Source organism: Rhinolophus ferrumequinum, chromosome X, assembly GCF_004115265.2.
Source record: "Rhinolophus ferrumequinum isolate MPI-CBG mRhiFer1 chromosome X, mRhiFer1_v1.p, whole genome shotgun sequence".
NCBI lineage: Eukaryota > Metazoa > Chordata > Mammalia > Chiroptera > Rhinolophidae > Rhinolophus > Rhinolophus ferrumequinum.
Genome location: NC_046284.1, coordinates 15,180,541 through 15,205,671, shown reverse-complemented (window position 1 = coordinate 15,205,671; position 25,131 = coordinate 15,180,541). Strand labels below are relative to the sequence as shown.

The 25,131-nt window shown below is 39.3% G+C and overlaps 1 protein-coding gene and 1 long non-coding RNA gene across 2 annotated transcripts in view; both read left to right on the top strand.

The window, feature by feature from the left end:
- Positions 1–904: 904 nt before the first annotated feature.
- LDOC1 (LDOC1 regulator of NFKB signaling) lies at positions 905–2,337 on the top strand. Its single transcript, XM_033090629.1, has one exon. The coding sequence runs from the start codon at positions 1,104–1,106 to the stop codon at positions 1,545–1,547; it is 444 nt and encodes a 147-aa protein (XP_032946520.1). The 5' UTR covers positions 905–1,103; the 3' UTR covers positions 1,548–2,337.
- A 4,726-nt stretch (positions 2,338–7,063) lies between these two features.
- The window catches only part of LOC117025033 (uncharacterized), a 170,937-nt gene continuing 152,869 nt past the window's right edge, over positions 7,064–25,131 (top strand). Inside the window, exon 1 of the long non-coding RNA XR_004423547.1 lies at positions 7,064–7,145. This is a non-coding gene — a long non-coding RNA (uncharacterized LOC117025033). The remainder of the gene's footprint in view (positions 7,146–25,131) is intronic.

Sequence of the window (25,131 nt, the reverse complement as noted above, 5' to 3'; positions counted from 1 at the left end):
TGAAAGCTAAGAGATTAGTTGCAGCAATCCAGGTGAGAAAGGAAGGCTGGGATCAGGGTGGTAGCGGTAGAAGTGACACGAAGTGATTGAATTGGGGATCTCTTTTAAAAGCAGAGCCCACAGACAAAGTTGGCTCTAAGGTCTTGGACACAACTCAGTTGTCAACAACTATTGGAGTAATCACATTCAAAGTAGAAAAACAAAACCATTTAAAAACACAAGTCTTCATTGTTAAGCAAAGAATAATACCCAGTGGCCAAGGGACACTAATATTATGAAGTGAAATAGTCAAAGATAGCAGGATGCCTGCATATGTTTGTCGGATAATTTTGCAGAACTTTTTATACTTCGCTATTTAGAAAAATAATAATGAAAAACGACAGATACACAATATTATTTCCCAACTAAAGAACAATCCCTGTTTAAATAATATTTTGTCTGAAAGACAGGACTCCTGAGGGTCTTTCATTACTCGGAAAGAATGTGTGACTCCCGCGTTGCGGCCAGCAGTGCTAATAGCTGTCTGGATGGATGAAGTTTAAATAAGCAAGAAAATGTGTTAATAAACATCATACAAATGGAATCTAATGGCCACAGGCCCAGTAAGGAACATTGAATTGGGTGACTCAGCTGGGATGAAGGGTGGTTAACCCTTTAAACTTGAGCAGGTTGGCCCTCTGTGAGAGACGGGTCTTAGGGCTCGCTGTGTCCTGGCTAATGCCTGTCCCACATACCCTGCCTTTATCCGCCCGCCGTCAGACCTACCAGCCCTGGGCCCCGGGAACCTGCCCGCCCCTCCCCTGGCCACGCCCTCCGTGGTCACGTCGCCGCGGCCCTGCCCACCCCCTCTGACCCCGCCCCCACGCAGCGCCAGTGTCTTCTCTGGACACGCCCCCCCTCCTCCCTGGGCCGCGCTGGCGCGGGGGCCGCGCCCGCGGCTTTGTGGGCGGGTCTTGCGCAGCCGCCGGGACCCCTGCGTGCACGGCTCTCCACCCCTGGCCACCCGCGCCTCCGCGGACACGCACTTCCTGCGAGGCCTCCCTGCGCACCTTAGGCGAGCCGAACCCAGCCGAGCCCAGCCGTGCCTTTCCAAGCGGTTCGCCATGGTGGACGAGCTGGTGCTGCTGCTGCACGCGCTCCTGGTGCGGCACCGCGCCCTGAGCATCGAGAACAGCCAGCTCATGGAACAGCTGCGGCTGCTGGTGTGCGAGAGGGCCACCCTGCTGCGCCAGGTACGTCCGCCGAGCTGCCCGGTGCCCTTCCCCGAAACGTTTAACGGCGAGAGCTCCCGGCTCCCCGAGTTTATCGTGCAGACGGCGTCTTACATGCTTGTCAACGAGAACCGGTTCTGCAACGACGCTATGAAGGTGGCGTTCCTAATCAGCCTGCTCACCGGGGAAGCCGAGGAGTGGGTGGTGCCCTACATTGAGATGGATAGCCCCCTCCTAAGTGATTACAGGGCCTTCCTCGAGGAGATGAAACAGTGTTTTGGCTGGGATGACGACGAAGAAGACGACGATGATGACGAAGAAGAAGATGATTACTAGGCCTGGAGACCCTCGGGCCTAAGGGGGAAGGGCTCTGCACGCCGCCACCTCCCTCCCCTCCTTCCTGCCCCTCCCGGAGCCACCGTACTCCCCCTAATCCTCCGATCTTCTTCCCTCCCCCAACCTCTGGTCCTCTCCCTCATCCCCCGGAGTGCTTGTCTTTGTTCCAGAAATTGTGCTCCAATTACGTGCTGGGGCTGGGGGTTTGCTCTGAAGCGCGCTGCCACCCACTCTGGCCAGCCCTGGGAAGCACCCCTGCAAATGTGGACTGTGTCCTGAGCCCCAGCGCTAAGGCAGGTCCCTGTTACCAACTGGTCAGATTATGCACTGCCCTGCCAACTGCCAGGCCAACATCTGCCCAGAGAACTACGCTGCCACGACACCACCATCCACCACGTTCTTGCGACTGACCACCGCCTTTGGAGATAAGGACCAACCTACAGGATGCCTGAGTTGGCTACAGCTCCTTGGACATTTATTTGGACAGCTCACAACCCCCGAAGGGGCCAGTCTTTCGACCTGGTTAGTTCCCTACCTATTTCCAGAGTCCTCCCCTACACCACCAGATTGCTGCAGGGGCCTAGTGTGCCTGGCAGCCAAATTGTTGACATTTCTTTTCTCCTATGCACTACTTTTGCACAGCTGTCATTTTCTTTAAAAATTGCAGCAGTCTCAAAAGAAAAACAGGCACTCAGCCAAGCTTCTCAATACTACCTGGAAAAAGCACTTGCGTTCTTTTCAATAAATATCAAGCACTACGAAAAAAACAAAAGGAGTGTCTTTTAATGGTTAAGTGCTATCACTGGCCCCTACCACTTTCACTCGGCCTCCCAGTATTCCCACTGAGATCAGGTAACTTAGTTCAATCCCAGAATTCCCCACTGTCATCTCTAGGCTACAGAGGACAGCTACCATAGGGCTTTATAGGGATTCTGGTGCTCCCCCTACTAAGGCATTTCTTAAAGCCCTGGTGAAGGGAGTGTCCTCTGGGGCCTCCAGGGTGGCATGGGGTAAGGGTGGCCAAGCGGGTAGCACACCATCTCTAACTGGGACACTTGGGAGTGAAAGGGGGCACTATTAATAATTAGGCTGGGACACCAGGCATGAATCTGGACACATACAATGTTCCTATCTTCCTGAGCCTTTGGATTCTTTCCTCAACCCTGCCAGGGAAATTCGGCCCCTTAATCCTTACTGCCTGTGGGGTGCTGTGGAATTCAGGCTTTAATTAACAATGGAGCACAGTATTATCATGCCCCTTTCAGGTGCTTGAGCTAACATTACATTCTGGATCCTGAGTAAGTGCACCTTGCTAAATAGAGCCTGATCTTAACATTTTATTCTCCTTGGGCAGACACCCTTAGAATCCTCACCCATTCATGTGCCCCAGATTCCTGCCTAAGAAATTGGCAAGATGCCTGGCTATCTCCTCAACTGGACCTTGTGAGTTATGCTGAGATCTGTTTGTGGGCCTGAGGGGCTCAGAGGTATTGAGGGAGTAGGGAGGGCGCTGAGAAATCCTTATCCCAGGGTAAGTCATTGAAATGTTAGGGGGTTTGTGGGGGCCACCTCTGCCAGCCAGGACTTTCAGGAGGATTTGAGGAATTCAGAGTTCTCAGTCTCATCTCTGTCTGCCCAAATGTCATTCCTTGTACCATGCCCGGAGCCAGCCCTACCTTAGGAACTCGAATGAATTTAGGTAATAAATTTCCGTATTGTTTAAGACCTTTGGAGGCTGGGTATTCTTTTACTTGTCCTGGTGAATCTCACTGTGGTTTAAACGAATACTGGTCATCGTACTGGTCACCTCACAGGTGTGGATTCGCTGAGATCACAACCATGAGGTATGTAGAACTGTCTCTGCTACACGGTGAGCATTCAGTCAGTAAACATGGGCTGTTACTCCCAGGTCTGAGAATTGAAATCTAGCTTGGGAAGCAGGTCTCTTGTTATGAGCTTGGCTGTAGTTGCCATGAACAGGAGCACAGCAGGCTCTGGGAGAGTGGAAGTGAGAGCCATGGCAAGACCTCATTTACCCCTTGGGATCTGACATGAAGTCAAAGCCAGTTTACTTGGTGAACAGGCAAAGTCCAGGGCAGGAATTATTTCTCGGCCTAGGAAAGTTGTTTCTGGAGGGTAGGGACGGGGGTGGGTATGACTTTGCAAAGGAGGTTAAGGCCCAAACTGGGGGTTGATGTGGGAAAGTGGGCAAGAGCTGAAAACTAGGTAAAGGGTCCAGCAACACCAAAAATCAGTCATTCAACATGGTCTGTGGTCCAGGTGTCCTGAGAGGAGTTAGAGATGGGCTAGGAAATGAAAGGTGGTGGTTGTCCTTGCAGTGGTCCTGGTTTGTTGCTTTGATGGTGTCTTGGGCCAGAACTGGGAAGATATCTAGCTACATGTAAGGTCCAGAAAGAATCTATGTTGTGATTGGATCTGGGAGTGACCTTCCCGATGTGGAAGTTGAAGAGGGGTAGATGAGATTTACTCCCCACCACCAAACCAAGGGAGCACATGCTCTATGGGGGAAGAAAGGGATCTCTGGTCAGTGAGGATGCCATGCCAACGCAGAATCTGAGTAGCTTCCACGAGAGCTAGGCCAAGGAGCTTCTGGGATCTGAAAGGTGCATGAGCTTGCTTGGAGAGAGAGATAGAGATAGAGATGAGAGAGAGAGATTGAGAGATGGAAGAACAGGTTATGCTGTGAGCTGCAGAGAAAGATAATGTGAGAATCTGACTACCTTGAGGGCAGATTCTGCAATAAATAAAAGCACAAATATTGGCAAAGGCTCTGCCACCCAGGAAGGAATTCAGGATAGCGCCATAAGGCAGAGCAAAAGAGAATGGAGAAGTAAATAAGCATGTCTAAAGATAAAAGCACCACTTAGATGGAAACTAGTAAGAGTGGGTGGAAATGCTGAAATAGCAAATAGGAACTTCAGACTCCTGAATTCTCATCTTGGGCATATTGGACTTGAAATGGTCACTGAAATTATGCTTTCAATGAAGTGAAAGTAATCATATTAAACGTCAATCATTTAATCATATTAAATCTACCAATGTATCTTTGGATTTCTCTAATCGTTTGAATAGGTAAGTACTGCCACCCACTAATTCTGTGTTGCTGTGTTTTGCAGGATGGTATATAAACAGTAAAAGTCTCAGCAATTACAAAGTAGGCAGACTAGAGAGAGACATCTTGTTGAAATTAGTGGGATATTTATTTTTTAACAAATGAACCTTAAAGAAATGTCTAGGTTCTTAACGCAATTGAAACAAAGCCAATAAAGGGTTTTCAATACAAGGTCCTGAGAACGTTTTCCTCCTTGGATGATTAGGGTGGGATAATTGTAGGAAGCATATTTATTATTTGCTTGGATATATGAATTTTGCTAAAGTGTTGAAAGTGTCTGGTAGTTTGCATCACGGGGTACTTCAGGTGTATTATTCCCTAAAGACTCTTAAATGTTCACTTAATTCTAAAGGTAGAATTAAGTGTCTTCCCACAGTGTGGTAACCACGTACTTCCCTTGATGAAAATCAGATCACTGCCCTTGCATTTTTATCTTCAGGTCTGAAATAGGATTTGTTCCTTTATCTTCAAATGTTCTACTGTCTAGAGACTTCTTTTCAAACAATGCAATTAGGTTGGGATGGGTAATAGCTTCCTTGAAGTTGTAATTACGAACAGCATAGCAAGATTTGTTAATGGAGCAGAAGCCCTCCCTTGGGTGTGTTGAGGGAATACTGGGGAAGCACTGCAAAGGGGGGTTCAGAATAGCCAGATGGTAACGTTTGTGCACCTCCCTTTCTCCCCTCGGGGCCTGCTATCTGAGCGATAATAAGAAATTAAGTTTTTTTACACTAGCTACAAGATTCGCATACTTCCTCCCCCGCCCTCCCTAAAGGACAGATGATTTCATCAGCAAAGTTGCCATAATACCATTTTTATATTTTAGCCAAAGTCCCTATACAGTCAGTTTAACTGAATTTACCAGTCAGTTCAGTCAACCAGTCAGCTTAAGATTAAAAAACAAAAAATTGTTACACGACTGTTGATACGCCTCATTTTAAATGTTCGGTTTTAAACCAAATAATACCAGTAATAGAATGCCAAGGGAATTATATTTCAATGGTAACTGAAATAATTGTGATATTTTTGATTTATCTGTTCTCTAGACACAGAGATTTGCACTGCCATACAGGACTTTTTACAACTGCTCATTTGAAATGTACACAATTAAAGTTTTAACATACACACAAGTAGAGAGAATAGCATGGTGAGCCTCCACAGATTCATTTCTGGAATCAGAACTTACCAAGAGTTTTGCTTCATTTGTCCCTTTTCTTTCTTATAATCTTTATGGAATATTTTAAATTGAATCCCAGATATCATATCAATTCACTCTTCAATACTTCAGTATGTTTCTCTAGTAGATAAGGCTTTAAAAACAATTCATGATAGTAGCACGACAGTACTGAAATTAACAATGACTCCTTAGTATTTAATAATCTATATTCAAATATCCCAGTGTTTTAAAAGTGTCTTTTTAATTATTTGGTTGAATTACGTTTTAAAAAATGTCAACACATTTGATTTACGTCTCTCTTAACCATGTTTTAATTGTTAACAGTTTTCCTACCCTTTTTTCATTTGCAGTGTATTTGTGGAGGAAACCAATTCATGTGTTCTGTGGAATTTCCTATTTCCTATATTTGCTTTATTTTTTTCATGCCCTTGCCCAATTTTCGCTTGGGTTGTTGATGTTTCTTTTTCAATTTTATGGAAGCTCTTTATTAGGGATCTGTAATAAATTTTTTAAATATTTATGTCCCATTTGTAATTTGCCTGTTTATTTTCTTTATGATATTTTCAGCTGTTGTGAAAATGCAACAACATGGATGGATCTAGAGAACATTATGTTAAGTGAAATAAGTCAGACAGAGAAAGATAAGTTCCATATGATCTCACTTATTTGCGGATTCTAAAGAAAAGAATAAGTGAATGAACTAATCAGAAACTGTTTGGGAGACAATGAGGAAAAACTGAGGGTTGCTAGATGGGGGGGGGGGTGGGGGGGAGGGTGAGGGGATTGGAGGGCAGTCGGTGACCACAGGATGGCCACGGGGTTTGAAAATTAATCTGGAGAACATAATTTGGTGGTTACCAGAGCGTAAGGGGGTTGGGGGGTGGGGGACGAGGGTGAGGGGGATCAAATGTACGGTGATGGAAGGGGAGCTGACTCTGGGTGGTGAACACACAGTGTGATTTATGGATGATGTGATACAGAATTGCACAACTGAAATCTATGTAATTTTACTAACAATTGTCACCCCAATAAATTAAAAAAAAAAAAAAGAAGAAGAAGAAATTAATGCATAAAAAAAAAAAAGAAAATGTTTAATATATTTCAATTTTTCCACTATCTCCTCCCATTTCTGTGCTCCCCAATTTATTTATTTACATTCTTTTAGTGTTTGTACGTTTAAATGTTGTATATACCTCTGTTATTTTTCAGATATGAATGATTTATTTTGACTCTGCCATGAAAGATGAGGAATTCAACATACACAGTAATACTTTTCCCTGTCAACTTTGTAAGTTACATTGTTTTATGTTGTCAGTGTTTGTAACATTTACATATTTTCCTGTGATGATAATCCTCACATGTGTTTTAATCTTAATATGTCAGAATTAAATAATTACTATTTTGTCCAATTTTCAGTCAATCTCTTTGTGTTACCTAGTGTTTTTTTCTTGTTAGTTGTTTCTTAAAAGGAAAGTATATGCTCTGAATTTTTGAAGGTAAATGACAGATATGTTATGGGTAGAATTTGGGGGTCACATTTCTTTTCTTTCATGGTTCCACTATCTTTTAGCATTGAATGTTATTTTGTAGAAATCTGAGGCGATCCTAATATTTTTCATTTACAATTGATTTGATATTTTTATTGAGTTCCCAGAGGAATTTTTAAATATTTGAATAGGATATATCTAAGTGTCATTTATTCTTTGTCATTTTTTGTGGAACCTGGTGTTACCATGTAATATGTGGATTCAAGGCCTGATTCATTGAGGCAAAGCTTTCTTAATTATTTCTTTAAATATGTATAATACATACTGATATTTATGTTGACTCTACCTGCCCTCTACATTTTAAATTTTCTCCAATTGTTCACTGTTTCCTTCATTTCCGTTTTATTCTTCTCACTTTTGTCAATCATGTTCGCTATGTCCTTTACAGTGATTTCAGGAGTATCTGTCGTTCTTTGTGCTGCTTCCATTTTGGCTTTATTTCTGTGATAGTTTTATCTGTTTCTCTTCCACTTTTTGCCAAGTGCTGCCAGCTCATGTTTTAGCTTCTATTGACTGCTGCATATTTCTGAGGGTGCCAAAAAAATGTATGTACAAAGGATGCCAAAAAAATGTATACACATTTTAAGAAAGGAAAAAAAAACTAGTAAAATTGTAAGACTCAATATGTACTGATAATAAAAGGAATACAAGTCACGTTTGACTTCTGCAATGACAAGAGATGCTCACTGTTACCTTCCTTGAAATGTGTATACATTTTTTGGGCCCCCTCTGTATTTCTGATTTGTTCTCTTGCTGTGTAGCTGTGCTTTCTTTATATTTTAAAAGTTGATCGTGATATGATATTACGGTGATATAAGTCACATCTGTTTCCTGGCAATATTTTTCTAGGTAGTATTATTTGCCATTTTTTCCCTGTTCCTTCACTCCTGTGGGAGTGTTCTAGAAACTGTTCAGTATCTTGTCTACTTCCTAATAGTGTTAGTCTTCCTGAGTAAGGGCAGCTATAAGTCAGCTTTCTTTGTCTCTTTCAGCCTGGTCCCAACAGCATTTCTCTGGCAGAAATAACTCAATGTTGGTGGCTTGTACATTGCATACTTTCCATTTTCCAGAGATGAGACAGATCTGTCCCCCACTCCGCCCCCCTTTTTTTCAACATTTCACAGGGCATTTAAATAGCACTCTCATGCTGTCATTGTACCTGAATGTACCTAGATGATTTCTGGCATTATTTTCAGAGTCAACATTCTGTGCTTTCTGTTTTCACCCCCATTGTTCAGTAGTTCTGAGGTCTAAATCACCGGAAATAACACCGGAAATGTTCCCAGGAAGTGTCGAGCTAATTTTTGAGAGGGATTAAATTAGACTCAGCTCTGGGGGTGGGGAAACCTGAAAGGTAAATAAATATTAATGACTTAGAATACTTTCTCACTACAGCGCTCCCTCCCATTTCAAACATAAGGTCAATTTTATTATCAACTTTTGGAACAACTTTTTATCCCCCTGTGTAGCAAGAAGAAAAATGGAAGGGTTTTAGTTTTCTGTGGAGAGGAGGAGCTGCATATGTTGGAGATCTGATCAATATGTATATAGAAAAAAAGAAAGAAATCTGTTATTTATTGGAACAAAAAGTAGGGAGGGTGAAATGAGTAGCAGACAATTGACCTTAGAAGAGACAGACAAACATATATGGAAAGATTGTTTTGCTGTGACTTGAGAATAGATTGTTCTTTGCACAAAGTCTGGTTCCATGAGAATGTGTTGGTGAACAGAAAGACTGATCCCATTTGTGGTTTTGCCAGAGATTTATTCTGCCAACCCGAGACACCTTACTTGATTTCTCTAATTATAAACTTCTGTACGTATGTCATGGGAATAATTATATCTCAGAATTAATATAAGGAAAAACAGCCTAGAACCTTATCTGGTAGTCCATAAATGTTAACTCCATTGTTTTCATCAGTAGCGATTACTTAGTAAAATAGGAATGTAAGATTGTCATAGTAGACTTATGTGTTCTGGTAGAAAGACACTGATATTGGGGGATTTACAGTGTTTGAAGAAAAGGTGTTCAACACATTAAAATAAACACAGTCATACCTGAGGGAAAGTCACAAGAGTGGATATTAAGAATTAATTAACATATGAACAGCATTTGACATTTTAAAAATCACTTCCATATTCATCTTCTTTTTGAGACTCACACCAACTCAGTGAAGAGCTATTTTTATTTGCATTTAAAAAATTGAGATATTAAGACTCAGACATATTCAAAATGTGTCCATGATAGAAACTTCAGAATCTGGGCTAGGAATTCCCACCCCAAGTCCAGTGCTCTTTTTACAATTTCATGCAGCCTATGAAAGTAATGCGTTGTTCAAGTTCTTTCCCATGGACCTCTGCTTCCTTGTTTGTAACCCAAAGTATTTTGATCAGCAGGCCACTCTGCCTTCTCTCATTTAACAACAAAATAGCTGAACAACTGGCACTGACCCCCCCAACTCTGAACTCCTGTGATTCCATCCCCATTTTGCACAAACACTGGAGTACTTGCAGGAAACAGTTTGAGATGTGCGAAAGATGCTGGGATTATTTTCCTTTAGCAGCAAAACCAAAAACAAACAAAATGAAAAACCACCTAAATGTACCAAAAGGGATAGATAAGTTAGGATAAATTGCATTCCTACATGAGCTACAGTGCAGGGGTAAAACTAATATTTTGTTTGTACTCATCAGGGGAAGTTCCAATAGGAATTATTGAGCATAAAATTAATTCACAAGTACATGTAGTGTGTGATGACATTTACTTTTTAAAAACCTGCATGTGTATGCATATGTATGTGTATACATATACAAAAGGAAAAAAAAACAGAAGGATGAATGCCAAACTTTTAATGGTGTTTGCCCTAGAGAGGGGAGTAATATATGAATCTTTTTGCTCTTTTACTCTACATCACTCAGCTTTATTACAAGGAGTACTAATCGAATTTAAAACGAACTTAGCGCTTATTCTGGAAAAGTTATGGCGAAAATGAAAAAAACTGTTGGTATCATTATAAATTACTTCTCTTTTGGAAACAATAATTTATCTTGTAGGAACCATAACCTTGGTCACAACTTGTTATACAATAAAGATAATTGGTTTTATAAATTCTGTTATGTTACTTTAATTCTACTGAGCAATTGATAATAAAACTTGATTTTATCAGTGAAAACAACCTATACGCAAACATTTACTTTAACGGTAAGTCTGGTCAGAACAGTTAGGCACAGGTACATTTCCTGTAGTACATGTTCAGTTTGTCCCTTCCATTTCAGCTGCTCTGTCCTTAGTTTCAACCCTCATTGTTTGCCAGGTTTATTTGAATGGACTCCTAGATGGCCTTTCTTTCTTTCTTTTTTATTATTAGATTCAGGTGTACAAAACAATGTAATAGACATTTATACCCCTCACAAAGTGATAACCCCCCTCCCTCCAATCTACTACCCCTCTGGCATCGCACAGAGCCATTACATTTCCACGGTCTCTATTCCTTAGGCTGTACTCCACTTTGTGTGTGTGTGTGTGTGTGTGTGTGTATAATTATAGTTGACATTCATTATTGTTCAGCTTCAGGTGTACAGTGCAGTGATCAGGCATCTACATCATCCCTGAGGTGGTCTCCCTAATGAACAAGTGTCCATCGGATACCCTACAAAATCTTTACAACATTATTGATTATATTCCCCAAACTGTCTTTCGCATCCCCGTGGCAATCTTGTGGTTTCCGATTGTGCTTTCTAATCCCCTCACCTTCTCGCTTATCTCTCTACCTGGCCTTCCTTCTAATCTGTCCACATTGCTGTTAGTATTGTCTATTTGAAACCTGAATCTTATTTACCACTCTTTTATTCAGAAGCCTTCAGTGATCTCCCATATCTTCAGAAAGTATTTTAAATTCCTTAACATTTATGTCCAGATTACTTTTTTAAAAGAATTATCTTTTTTATTGAGTTATAATTAACATACTGTACAATTGATCCTTTTATGTGTACATTTTAGTATTTTCAGGATATTCACAAAGTTGTGTGGCCATCACCACTATCTAATTCCAAAACAGTTTCATAATCTCAAAAAAAATCTGTACGTATTAGCAGTTACTCCCCTTGTCCCCTCTCCTTCCCCTCCCCCACATACCTAGAAACCATTAATTTCTGTCTCTGTAGATTGCCTATTCTGGACATTTCATACGAATAGAATCACATACCGCGTTTCCCCGAAAATAAGACCTAACCAGAAAATAAGCCCTAGCATGATTTTTCAAGATGACATCCCCTGAACATAAGCCCTAATGTGTCTTTTGGTGCAAAAATTAATATAAGACCCGGTCTTATTTTCGGGGAAACACGGTAATACATGCTGTTTTGTGATTGACTTCTTACATTTAGCATAATATTTTCAAGGTTCGCCCATGTTGTAGCATGTGAAATCAAGCAAGATTTCACTTCTTTTTATGGCTAAATAATATTCAATTGTATAGGTATACTGTATCTTTGTTTTTCCACTCATCAATTGTTGAACATTTGGGTTGTCTCCAATTTTGGGCTATTCTAAATACTGCCACTATGAAAATTCATGTACAAGGTTTTTCTTTCAACACCTATTTTCAATTCTGCTTGGATTATATCTGGGAGTGGAATTGCTAGATCATAGTTAATTTTCTGTTTAACTTTTTGAGAAAATGCAAGATTGCTTTCCAAAGTGGCTGTACCATTTTATATCCCCACTGGGATTATATGGGTTTTATAATTTGTCCACATTCTTAGTGACACCTGTTATTGTCCATGTTTTTGGTTATAGTCATCCTAGTTGGTGTGAAGTGGTATATCATTGTGATTTTGATTTTTGTTTCCCTAATGATTAATGTTGGTGAGAATTTTGTTTGGACTCATTGACCATCTGTATATCTATCTTTGGAGAAATGACCATTTTAAAATTAGGCTGTCTTTTTATTGTTGAGCTGTAAGAGTTCCTTATATATGCTGGATACAAGAAATAATTATTATCAGATATGTGATTTACAAATATTTTCTCCCATTTTATGGGTTGTCTTTTCACTTTTTTCATAGTGTCCTTTGATGCACAAGACTTTAACGTTGATGAAGTCCAGTTTGATCAGTTTTCTCTTTGTTTTTTTTTGGGGTGTGTGTTTTTGGTGTCATATTTAAGAAACCATTTAATAATGCAGGGTCACAACAATTAACCCCTATGTTTTCAAAGTTCTCAGAGTTTTAAGTTTTAGTTCCTTTATTTTGGTCTTTGATCCATTTCAAAAATATTTATTTTATTTTTCAAGTACAGTTGACATATAATATTTTATTAGTTTCAGGTGTACAACAGTGATTAGACATTTATATAACTTACAAGATGATCACCCTGATAAATTTAGTACCCGTCTGACGCCACACATAGTTATTACAATATTATTGACTATATTCCTTATGCTTTACTTTACATCCCCATGACTATTTTCTAACTACCAATTTGACTTCTTAATCTCTTCATAATTTTCACCCATCCCCCTAACCCATCTCCCATCTGGCAACCATCAAAATGTTCTTTGTGTCTATAAGTCTGTTTCTGTTTTGTGTGTGCATTTATTTTGTTCTTTAGATTCTACATATAACTGAAATCATATGGTATTTGTCTTTCTCTGTCTGACTTACTCTACTCAGCACAATACCTTGTAAGTCCATCCATGTTGTTGCAGATGGCAAGATTTCATTCTTTTTTATGGTCAAGTAGTATGCCATTGTATAAATGTATGACCTCTTCTTTATCTTTTCATCCATTCATGGATACCAAGGTTGCCTCCGTGTCCTGGCTATTGTAAATAATGCTTCAATGAACATATGGATGCACATGTCCCTTTGAAGTAGTGTTTTGGGTTTCTTCAGATAAATACCCAGAAGTGGAATTACTGGGTCCTTCTTTGTCTCTTGTCTGGTATAAGTATTGCTACCCCAGCTTTTTTTTCATGAAATATTTTTTTCCCATCTCTTTACTTTCAGTCTGTGTGTGTCTTTTGATCTGAAGTAAGTCCATTGTAGGTAGCATATGAGGTGTGATCAAAACATACAGTGAATGTTTAAATAAAAAAATACTACAATAAAAGGCGCATTGCCATTAATGCCCCCCAAAATACGCTTCCTCACTTTGAACACACTTATCCCATCATTCTTGCCACTTTCTGAAGCAGTTCTGGAAGTCCTCTTTCATGAGTGTCTTTAGTTGTGCTGTTGTGGCTGCCTCGATGTCCTGAATTGATTAAAATTGTTTTCCTTTCATGGTCATTTTGACTTTGGGGAAGAGCCAAAAGTCTCATGGTGCCAGATCCGGTGAATAAGGTGAATGAGGACGCACCATAATGTTTTTATTTGACAGAAATTGCCATGTACCAGAAGCGATGGGTGACATGGAGCCTTTCCGTTGTGATCACAAAATACGGTGAATGCTGCTGCCGAGTGCCATCCAACTGAAAGGCGGGGATCTTCAATACCGGAAGTGGCACGTTGAACCTTAGTAACAGTGTGTGACAAGTTTCAACTGTTCGGTGTAATCATTCGGGTGTGAGCTACGATTAAGAGAAGGTGTGTTTTAAAGTGTGCCATGAATCATGCTCCATCATGACAAAGCTCTGTCACACATCGCTTCTGGTATACGGCAATTTCTGTCAAATAAAAACTCACATGTGGCAGCCACCTGTCTGTTCACTGGAAAGGGGGAGGGCTCAAGAAAGAAACAATGGCTTCGGCCAGCACTTGTGTCTGAGAGAAAGCTGTTCCTCCAGCCATCGTTGTAAAGCCAGACAATTCAGTATGTCCCTGGCACCTTTCAAGCTGCCCCAGAGCTGGAGCTCAGAGTGAGTGAGTCCATCAGCAAGTAAGTCCATGCCTGGGCCCTTTTAGAGGAGCACCTGGGACTGCAGAGGGTGCTCTGTCTCACTCAGCCATCATCTCCACTGGTTTTCACAGCCAGAAGTTGTGGGGACTTCTCTCCCTGGCCCTGGAGCCCTGGGCTGGGGAGCCTGGTGTGGGGCTGGGACCCCATGCTCCTCAGGGTGGACCTCCACAGCTGAGATAGCCGTCACAGTTTTTAACTGCCACTCGTGGGTGTGGGACCAGCCCATTCAGCATCTCTGCCCCTCCTACCAGTCTCAAGGTGGCTTCTGTACATTTGTAGTCGTAGGACTTCTCTCTAGCTAGGCTTCAGGCCATTCTCAATAATGGTTGTTGTGTAGTTGAGTTGTAATTTTGATATAATCATGAGAGGAGGCAAGCACACCTTTTACCTACTCTGCCATCTTAATTGGAAATCTTGTCTTTGATCCATTTTGAGTTAGTTTTTATAATAGGCGTGAGGTACGTGTGTAAGTTCATTCTTTTGCATGTAGATATCTAGTTGTCCCAGCACCATTTGTTGAAAAGATTGTTATTTTAAACCCATTGAATTGTCTTGGCACCCTTATTGAAAATCAGTTAATCATAGATGTACAGGTTTATTTCTGGAATCTCAATTGTATTCCGTTTAACTACACGTCTATCCTTATGCCAGTATCAAACTGTCTTGATTGCAGTAGTTTTTTTTTTTTTTTTTAAATTGGGGAAGCGGAACAGGACTTTATTGGGGAACAGTGTCTACTTCCAGGCCTTTTTTTTTTCCAAGTCAAGTTGTTGTCCTTTCAGTCTTAGTTGTGGAGGGCGCAGCTCAGCTCCAGGTCCAGTTGCCGTTGCTAGTTGTAGGGGCACAGCCCACCATCCCTTGCGGGAGTCAAACCGGCAACCTTGTGGTTGAGAGGACGCACTCCACCCAACTGAGCCATCCGGGAGCTCAGCGGCAGCTCAGCTCAAAGTGCCGTGTTCAATCTTAGTTGCAGGGGGCGCTGCCCACCATCCCTTGTGGGACTCAAGGAGTTGAACCAGCAACCTTGTGGTTGAGAGCCCACTGGCCCCTGTGGGAATCGAACCGGCAGCCTTCGGAGTGAGGAGCACGGAGCTCTAACCGCCTGAGCCACCGGGCCAGCCCGATTACAGTAGTTTTGTAGTAAGTTTTGAAATTGAACCGCATGAGTCCTCCAACTTTGTTCTTCTTTCGAGATTTTTGGCTGTTCTGGGTCCCTTGTGTTTTAATATGAATCTTAGGCTCAGATTGTCAATTTCTTCCAAAATAAAAATAAAAATAAACTTCCCAACAGCTATCATTTGATAAGGATTGTATTGAATCTGTAGATCATTTTCAGGACTGTTGTCATCTGAACAATATGAAGTCTCCCAACCAATGAACATGGGATATTTTTCCATTTATTTTGGTCTTCTTTAATACCTTTTAGTGATATTTTGTTGTTTTTATTATATCTTCCACTTATTTATTTTATTAAATTTTTTGTTAAATTATTTTGTTTAATTTATTCCTTAGTTTCTTTTTTTGCTATTATTCCAAATTGAATTTTTAAAATTTCATTTTCATACACTTGTTGTTAGTATATAGACATACACCTGATTTTTGCTTATTGATCTTGTATGCTGCAACATTGGTGAACTTGTTTATTAGCCCTAATAGTTTGTTTTGTGGACTGCTTACGATTCTATGTGAGATTATGTAATCTGCAAATAGAGATACTTTTACTTCTTGCTTTCTAATATGAATGCCTTTTATTTCTTTTTCTTGCCTAATTTTTCTGGCTAGAACCTCTAGCATAATGCTGAATAGAAGAAGCATTAGCAGATATCCTTGTCTTGTTCTTGATTTTAGAAAGAAAGCCTTCAGTTTTTCACCATTAAGTGTGAAGTTAGCTGTGGTGTTTTCATAGATGCCTTTTATCAAGTTGAGGAAATCCCCTTCTACTCCTAGTTTGTTGACTGTTTTTATCACGAAAGGATATTCTGTTTTGTCAAATGTTTATTCTGTATCTATTAAGATGATTATGTGCTTTCTGTTGTGTATTCTGTTAATGTGGGTTATTACAATGAATGATTTTTGTAGTGGAATCAACTTTGCCTTCCCGAAATAAATCACGCTGGTTCATGTAATATAATCCTTTTTACATGTTGCTAAATTTGGTTCACAAGTATTTTGTTAACAATTTTTGTCTATATTCGTAAGGAACAATGGCATGCAATTTTTTTCTTGTGATGTCTTTGGGTTTGGTTTAAGGGTAATATTGGCCTAATAGAATGAGTTTTCTATGTACATTTATTTCTCTGCATTTGCTTTTTTCACTTAGTTATAAATTTGGAAGTAACTCTGCTGATTCATAGATACCATCCTCATTTTGTGCAGCAGCATAATTAACTCTATGAATTCGCCATAGTTATTCACAATTTTCCTATGTATGGTCCTATGTATGGGAAATATTTTCTTATTACAAAAATGTGTGTGCCCTTCATAACAATATGCATGTTTTATTTTATATTTTTTGAGGTATACCTTTACAGTAACTTCCTGGGAGAAGGATTGATAGATCAAAGGGTAAGCACATATGTAGTGTGTCAGATATTTCTAAATTCCCTCCCTTAGTGTTTTTGCCATTTTACACATCCATCAGAAACAGCTGAGACTGCCTGTTTTCTTGTAGCATGGCCAGGATAAGGGCCATTTTGAATTTCTGACTATCTGATGGAGTTTTCAAAATGGTATCTCACTGTGTGTGTAGTTTTAATTTGCACTTCTCTTATGGTGGGTGAGTTATTTTTTATTATGCTGAGGGCTATTTTTCTTTTTCTATGAATTATCTATTTATATCTTTTGACCACTTTTCTCCTATCGTGTTTTTCTCCTTTTTTCCCTCATCATTTAAAAGCTCTTTATGTACTTGGGAAATAGCTGTTTTTTTTTTTTTTTTTTTAAATTTATTGGGGTGACAATTGTTAGTAACGTTACATAGATTTCAGGTGTACAATTCTGTATCACATCATCTATAAATCCCACTGTGTGTTCACCACCCAGAGTCAGTTCTCCTTCCATCACCATATATTTGATCCCCCTTACCCTCATCTCCCACCCCCCACCCCCCTTACCCTCAGCTCTTTGTTTATGATATAAGTTTCATGGATTCTCTCCCATTTTTTCATTTGTCTTTTACCTTTTTAAATGTTTTTTTTCTTTTTGCAATGCCGAAGTTTTTCATTCCTATGTAGATAGATTCATCAGTCTTCTTTGCTTTTATTGCTTCTATATTTAGAGCTGTAGTTATGAAACGTTTCGCCCGTCCAAGTTATAAAGTAATGTTTTCTTTTACTTCTGGGGTTTCAATTTTTTAACATTTACATTTCTGTTCTTTTTGGTGTTTATTCTACTGTATGATGTATCCAATTTATTTATTCCCCCAAATGGCTATGCAGGTGTTCCTTGCCATTTGTTAAAACATTTACCTTTTTCTCAGTTGTGTGATATGATTATCATATATTTGACTTCTATATGTTCTGTGTCTATCTGTGGACTTTCTAGTTAGTTAAATTAGTAAGTAGACCTATTCACTTGCCATTACCACACAATCTTAATTATAGAAACTTTAGAGTATGTTTTAATATCTAGTAGTGCTAGTTGCCTTTCTGTTGGTCTTCTTTCTCAGGGTTCTTACATGTTTATTTTTCCATATGAATTTCAGAATCCACATATTTAGTTTTATAAAAAATAACTTATTATATTTGATGAGATAACATTGAGTTAATATTGAGTTAAAATATTACATTGGGGAGACATCACTATGAAGTTGAGTTATCCTGTCCAAGTACAAGAAATGCCTTTTCAGTTTTTCAAATTTACTTTCAAGCCTTTCAGGAATGTTTTAATGTTTCTCATATAGGTTTCAAATGCTGTATTTCTAAGCAGCTTCTAACTGATATCTCTTTGTGTGAGACTCTGTGTATGTGTATGTATGCTATAGTTTTTCTGTGCTAATTTTACGCTGTGCCAAAAATCTTGTATTTTATTTCATTTTTGTATTCCTTTGTTTTTCCAAATGTACTATTATATGCAAAACTTCTTTTCCAGTTCTCATGTGTCAATTGTTTTCTCTCATCTTGAAATTGTAGTGCAGGCAATGGGAATCCTTCCCCTGTTCGTCTCCTTAGTGACAATGCTCCTAATGTTTCCCCACCCACACACGAGGTCAGACAATTAGGTTCGCGAATGCTTCCTAGAAAAAGTGCCACATACCTCATTGCTGAATATCACTACGGTCACCTTCGAAGTACTCCCCTTGGGCAGCTATGCACTGATGTCAGTGTCTAGTCCACCCTTCAGAGCAATTTTGGAACTTTTTCTGAAATGGCCATCAGAGCTGTCGCCGTATTACCCTTGATGTCCTGACTGTCATCAAAATGTCTTCCTTTCAGTATTTCCTTTATCTTCGGGTAAAGAAAGAACTCATTGGGGACCAGAATAGGTGAGTAGGGAGGGTATTCCAGCATGGTTATTTATTTACTGGCTAAAAACTCCCTCAGAGACAGTGCCGTGTGAGCTGGTGCGTTGTCGTGATGCGAGAGCCATGAATTGTTGGCGAAAAGTTCAGGTCATCTAACTTTTTCATGCAGCCTTTTCAGCACTTCCAAATGGTAAACTTCGTTGACTGTTTGTCCAGTTGGTACAAGTTAATAATGAATAATCCCTCCGATATAAAAAAAAAAAGGTTAGCAATATCGGTGCAACAAGTTGGCGAAGTTAATTGTCAGCCTTGTATATAAACACATAGGTATATATTTGTGTATTTTGTGTGTGTGTGTGATATCATGTTACATTACGGTGTTAAATATTGTACACCCTGTTTCAGTATCTATGCAGAAAACGTTACACTTTTTCCTTAGATTTATTAAAATTATGGATAATGAATTTTCTAAATTAAATGGCCCCTCCCTTCCTGGAATAAGTCCCATTTGGTCATATACCTTTTTATTTTTAATGTGTTACTGGGATCTGCTAGTATTAATTTAAAAATTTTATTGATATTTGTAAGATTGGCCTGTAGTCTTCCTGTTTGTGTTTTTGTCAGATTTCATTAACAATATGAAAGTTTTCCTTTTACTATGCTCTGAAAAAATTTTAGTGGCAGTAAGATTGAGTCATGTTCAGTTTCAGTTTGAAATCTACATGTGAACAAGATAGTCACTGCAAGGTTAGTACATCACAATTCTCCAGTGAACAATAGTATGCGCTATTTGAAAATACTTTAAGAGTTTACTGGAAGTTTAATAATAGTTAATTATAGTTAATATTTGATAATAGTTAATGGTTTAATAAAATATTTAATAAATACATTTATATTATATAGTTTGATCTTCACTTCAAGTTTGAGTCTATTATTCTACCCATTTGATGGATAAGAAAACTGAGTCTCAGAAGGCTTAAGTAGCTTGCCCAAGCCACACACTAGTAAACAATAGAAGAATTTAAACTTATATCTACTGTTTTCATAGACTGTTAGTTCCATACTGCTTTCATGAAATGTCTTTATGTCAATAGTTGGCCAAACATTTTAACTCACAAATCTGTTTACATGTATATTCAGTAGGGTAAAACATCCTTGGTTTTGAATCTATTTTTGTCATACTGTGGCACTACCATCTCTCACTACAGGTAGTATTTTTGGTGATGGAAATGAGCAATATGTGTGTGTCCATTTGAATATTCCTTCCTCCTCTCTCTCTCTCTCTCTCTCTCTCTCTCTCTCTCTCTCTCTCTCTCTCTCTCATTCTCTCTCTCTCTCTCCCTGCCTCCCTCCCTCCCTCCCTCTCTGTCTCTTTCTCTCTATCACACACACACACACATGCACACACACATCCTTCAGAGGAAATCAGGGAAGAAAATTACCTTGAACCATTGATTCATAAAATTCAAATAGGCTTTGGGCATACAGAGTTGTTATTATGATTTGGGAAATATGCTTTCGTTCATAGTATATCCTCAGTTTACTCATCTGCCTAATGAAGAAATTAGACTGGCTCTAATTCACCAGCCATTTTGAAGATAGGCTTATTAAAAATAAAAATCAAAGCAAACAAAAATTCCAAATATCTGTAAGAACAGAATTAATATGATGCCAGATTACAGAATGTATTGAAATTCCAGAAGCAAGCATAGTGCATAATCTCTTGTACCTTAAACTTGACATCTTGTGTTAATTAGTTACAGGAAAATATTAGTGTAAGTAATACAATACGCTATATTACAATCAATGAATTCAATAGTATATTGGTGTAAAAATATACACATTTTGGTGATACTGTGTTTCCCCAAAACTAAGACCTAGCCGGACAATGAGCTCTAAGACGTCTTTTGGAGCAGAAATTAATATAAGACTCGGTATTATATTATATTATGTCATATTATGTTATATTATAAAGACCTGGTCTTATAGTAAAATAAGACCAGGTATTATATATTATATTATATTATATTATACTATATTATATTATATTATACCTGGTCTTATATTATAGTAAAATAAGACTGGGTCTTATATTCATGTTTGCTCCCAAAGACGCATTAGAGCTGATTGTCCAGCTAGGTCTTATTTTTGGGGAAACACGGTATGAGTCGTTTCATTTTCATGCATTCATTTGGTGCATTTATCTTCAGAGACATTTGTACAAAGAGTTCTAGCAAGTTAGTTAATATGATTGTCTTTATTTCCTCTAATTCTCGGAGTGCCTGGAGTACATTGTCAAATCCAACTCTTTGCCGTGGCTGCGTCCAATCTGCCTCCCCTTCCCCTCCCTCTTTTCTCGGAATTCATCTTCCCCTTTCTAGGCTTCACTCTGAGCTCCAGCTCAACTGGCTTTCTTTAATTTCAGGACTGTAAAAATTTTTTCCTTCCACGAGGACATCCACATGTTATTCCTTTGCCTGGGACAATTTTCCCCACCTCTCTTTTCTGAGCTAACTCCAACATTCTTCTGATCTTACCTTAAATGTGATTTTGTCAGAGTAGCCTTACCTGCTCAATGCCCCCCACCCCCTCCCCCATCTGGAAATGACACCAGTTTACCCTGTTATACAACATCTGACAATTAAGTTCGCGAACTTGTTGCAATGATGTTGCTAACCTCTTGCTATCAGAGGGATTATTCATTATGAATTGTACCAACTGGATAAACAATGAACCAACTTTGCTATTTGGAAGTGCTGAAAGGGTTGCGTGAAAATGTTAGATGACCTGAACTTTTCGCCAACAATTCATGGCTCTTGCATCACGACAATGCACCAGCTCACACGGCACTGTCTGGGAGGGAGTTTGTAGCCAGTAAACAAATAACTGTATTGGAACGCCCTCCCTACTCACCTGATCTGACCCCCAGTGACTTCTTTCTTTACCCAAAGATAAAGGAACTATTGAAAGGAAGACATTGTGATGACATTCAGGGCATCAAGGGTAATACGACGACAGCTCTGATGACCATTCCAGAAAAAGAGTTCCAGAATTGCTTTGAAGGGTGAACTAGGTGCTGGCGTTGGTGCATAGCTTCCCAAGGGGAGTACTTCGAAGGTGACCACAGCGATGTTCAGCAATGAGGTGTGTAGCACTGTTTTTAGGGTGAGTTCATGAACTTAATTGTCCGATGTTGTAAAGTCTGAATATACTATAGTTCTCTCTCGGAGTATTTGTTAAATGATCATTTATGTAACTTTCTTAGTGTTTTAGAGTGCAAGCTCCGTGAGGCCAGGGTCGTTGTTTGTCTCATTCTCCACTATATCTGCAGTCCCTAGAACAATATTGAGCATCTAGTAGCACTAGTAAATATTTGTTGTGTAAATGCATGAATGAATAATTTTAAACAAGCTTTGTGAAAGAGGGTGTTGCATGAGATAATCGGAGTTTGGGGGAAATCAGAAAATTTAGGGATTATTACCTTAATAAATAAAACAAGGAAGTAGACTGGCATGAGTGCACCCTAAGAAGGAAGGTAAGCCTTTCTGCAAAAGAAAGTCGACATGAGCTCTTTTCGTAAAGTGTTCCCAGCACTTTGTGAGCCATTTTTGTTTCCTTATTTAATTTGCCAAAGAAAAGTAGTAAGCGTGGACATCTAGGAGTGGAAATCTTTCTGAGGTTTAGCAATGATGTACACAGCTTTTGCTTCTCATATCACTTTATTGTGTATGATAACATTAAACACTTTTATGCTCCGCTGGAGATGTATGTGTATTTGAAAAAAAAAAATCATCATAGAAAACACTGGATTCATGCTGCCACCCTAGAGAAATTAGGAAATGCCACTGATTTAAGTTTGAGGTCAAAGGACACTTGGAGAAAGAAGCATAATGGGTTTTTAAAAATGCCAACCCAAGAGCCGTGTCTGTATGCATGCAGCAGTTGACTGTTTTGAAGTTCCTGTTCTTGTATATTTTATTTCCATGCCATTTTCTTTTTTCTATACTTCCCCCTTTCCTTGACCGATAAGTCAACCATGGAACAGTTTAAGTAGTTTCTGTAAGTACACTCAGCCTATCCACCTTTAGGTATAAATTTTCTAAAGGTACAGTAAAAAGAATTCTAGATGCAGCATTCCACTATGCAGTGAGCTTGGTATAACCGCCTCTGGGATGGTAGCTACCCTCATACATATGAATGGAATGATGAAACTTGAGAAAATATTTAAGTGTTCTTGTCTTTTAAGCATTGCATATCTAATACTTTTTGGTTATTTTCAAAACTTCTGCTCTTAAAACTACACATGGAAAACATAAACATCATTGAAAGTAGTTTCTAAGTTTTCAACTGGCAATTTTGATAGAAATATTTATTCAGTATCTAGTATTTGCGTCACATTTCTGCTCTATGGCTGTTCCTGGTCTGGTTCAAATGTTTACTTCTTCCAGGAAGCCTTCCCAGGTCTCAGCCTCCTTTCCCTGAACACATGTATACACACAACAGACTGGATCTTGCCCTTTCCTCCTGCTCCTTTAGCACTTAAATTGGATTATTCCAGAAAACCTGAGGGAAATATTTTGATCAGTTGCATGACAGTCAACGTATTGTTAGGAGTTAGAGGGAAGAGAATGTATGTATTTACTGAGCTTGACTTTGCCCTTTGTCTAATAATACCAATACCACAGCCCTGCCTCTGAGAGCTACAGTTTCATGGGCATGTAGTCCTGACACTTATATAATGCTGGAAAAATCCCTGTCCTTCATGGTCGTCACCTCCAGTGAATAATATCCTCATATCAAGGCATTGCCAGATAGAATTTGAAAAATGCCTATAGACTATAAATAAACTCTTCAACATCATCGAATGATAGGCCATTGCCAATTATGAGTTTTATTCAATACTTTAAAAATACCTGCAGTTGCATTTGATTAAGACAACAAAATTCTGGAAACCATTTTGGTATAATCTCTTGGGACACTAAGAACATATAGCTGTACATCCCCTTACGGTGATGTCTCTGGAAGCAGACATAAAATACATGGCCTTGGTTTTGTTGACACAATGCTTTGACAGCTGCTGAAGTAGCTTTCAAATCTGGAATACCAGGGGTGCCAGAAAAATGTATACAAGTGGACACTTTGGTCAACATTGCTCAAGCAGCAGTTCGCCATAATCAGAAGTGTCTGGATGCTGATGGTAACCATTTTGACCACCTCGTGTAATTGCAGAAATCAAACGTGACTTGTGTTCATCTTTTGTTAATGGTATATATTGAGTATTACAATTTTAATACAGTTTTCCTTTCTTAAAATGTGTATACATTGTTTTGGCACCCTCTGTATGTGATTCTCTTTCGTAAAAAGTAACCATTTGAATAGACATCCAGTGTCAATGCTGTTAATGGCCCAATGATATAGTTCGTATCAAGGGTGGAAATGTTTATGGTCTTTTGTTTATAGGTCTTTGTGTATCTCAGGAGGCATATTAAGTCTTTGTAGAGGCTGAAATGGACTGCCAGAAGCACCCAGGATCACCCTCACAAGGCTGCCTCAGAATTAAGATTAGAATTTTGAACCTCTGGGTTCTTGCTTTTGTTAAGAAATATTGATAAAGGGAAATGGAGATGGAGGTAGTTTGCATGAAAGGGAGTTGTGTGCTGGTTCTTGGGTGGACTTGCCTAAGTAGATACGGTTATCAGTCCCTTGGACATTTTAATGTTAGGCATCACTAGTGATCCCATGAAGCACTGAATATGATAACATTTCTGAATGCCAAACTCTCTGCTAAGTACAACAGTATCTCTAACCTTTATCACAACCTTGCAAAATAATACCCTCACATAACAGGAAAGTGAGGCTCAGTGAAATATAAATACTTGCTCAAATTTTCTAACTAGTGAGTGCCCAAGCCCGGATTTAAACTGAGGTCTGTGTGATTCCAAAGGTACCACACACCATGATTCTATTTGAATAATCATATGTATCCGTTAATATATCATGCAATAGAGGAGTGAGTATATATGGGAGAGGGATGACATTTGAAAGGTGAGTGTCTTAGTTTCCTGTGACTATTGTAACAAATTACTACAAACTTGGTGAGCTGAAACAACATAAATTTGTCTTCTCACAATTTTTGAATCCAGATGTCTGAAATTAAGGTGTCTGCAGATCCGTACTCTCTCTGGAAGCTGGAGAAGAGCGTCTGTGTTTTTTCCTTTTCCACCTTCTGCTGCCTTGTGCCTGCATCACCCTAATCTCTGCCTCTGTGGTCCCATTGCCACCTCCTCTTCTACCTGTCACATCTCCCTCAGTCTCCGTTTTCTAAGGACACTTGTCATTGGATTTTAGGATCACCTGGATAAGC

Coding starts and splice junctions, on each gene's coding strand:
- LDOC1 (XM_033090629.1), top strand. CDS start 1,104: ATGGTGGACGAGCTGGTGCTGCTGCTGCACGCGCTCCTGGTGCGGCAC.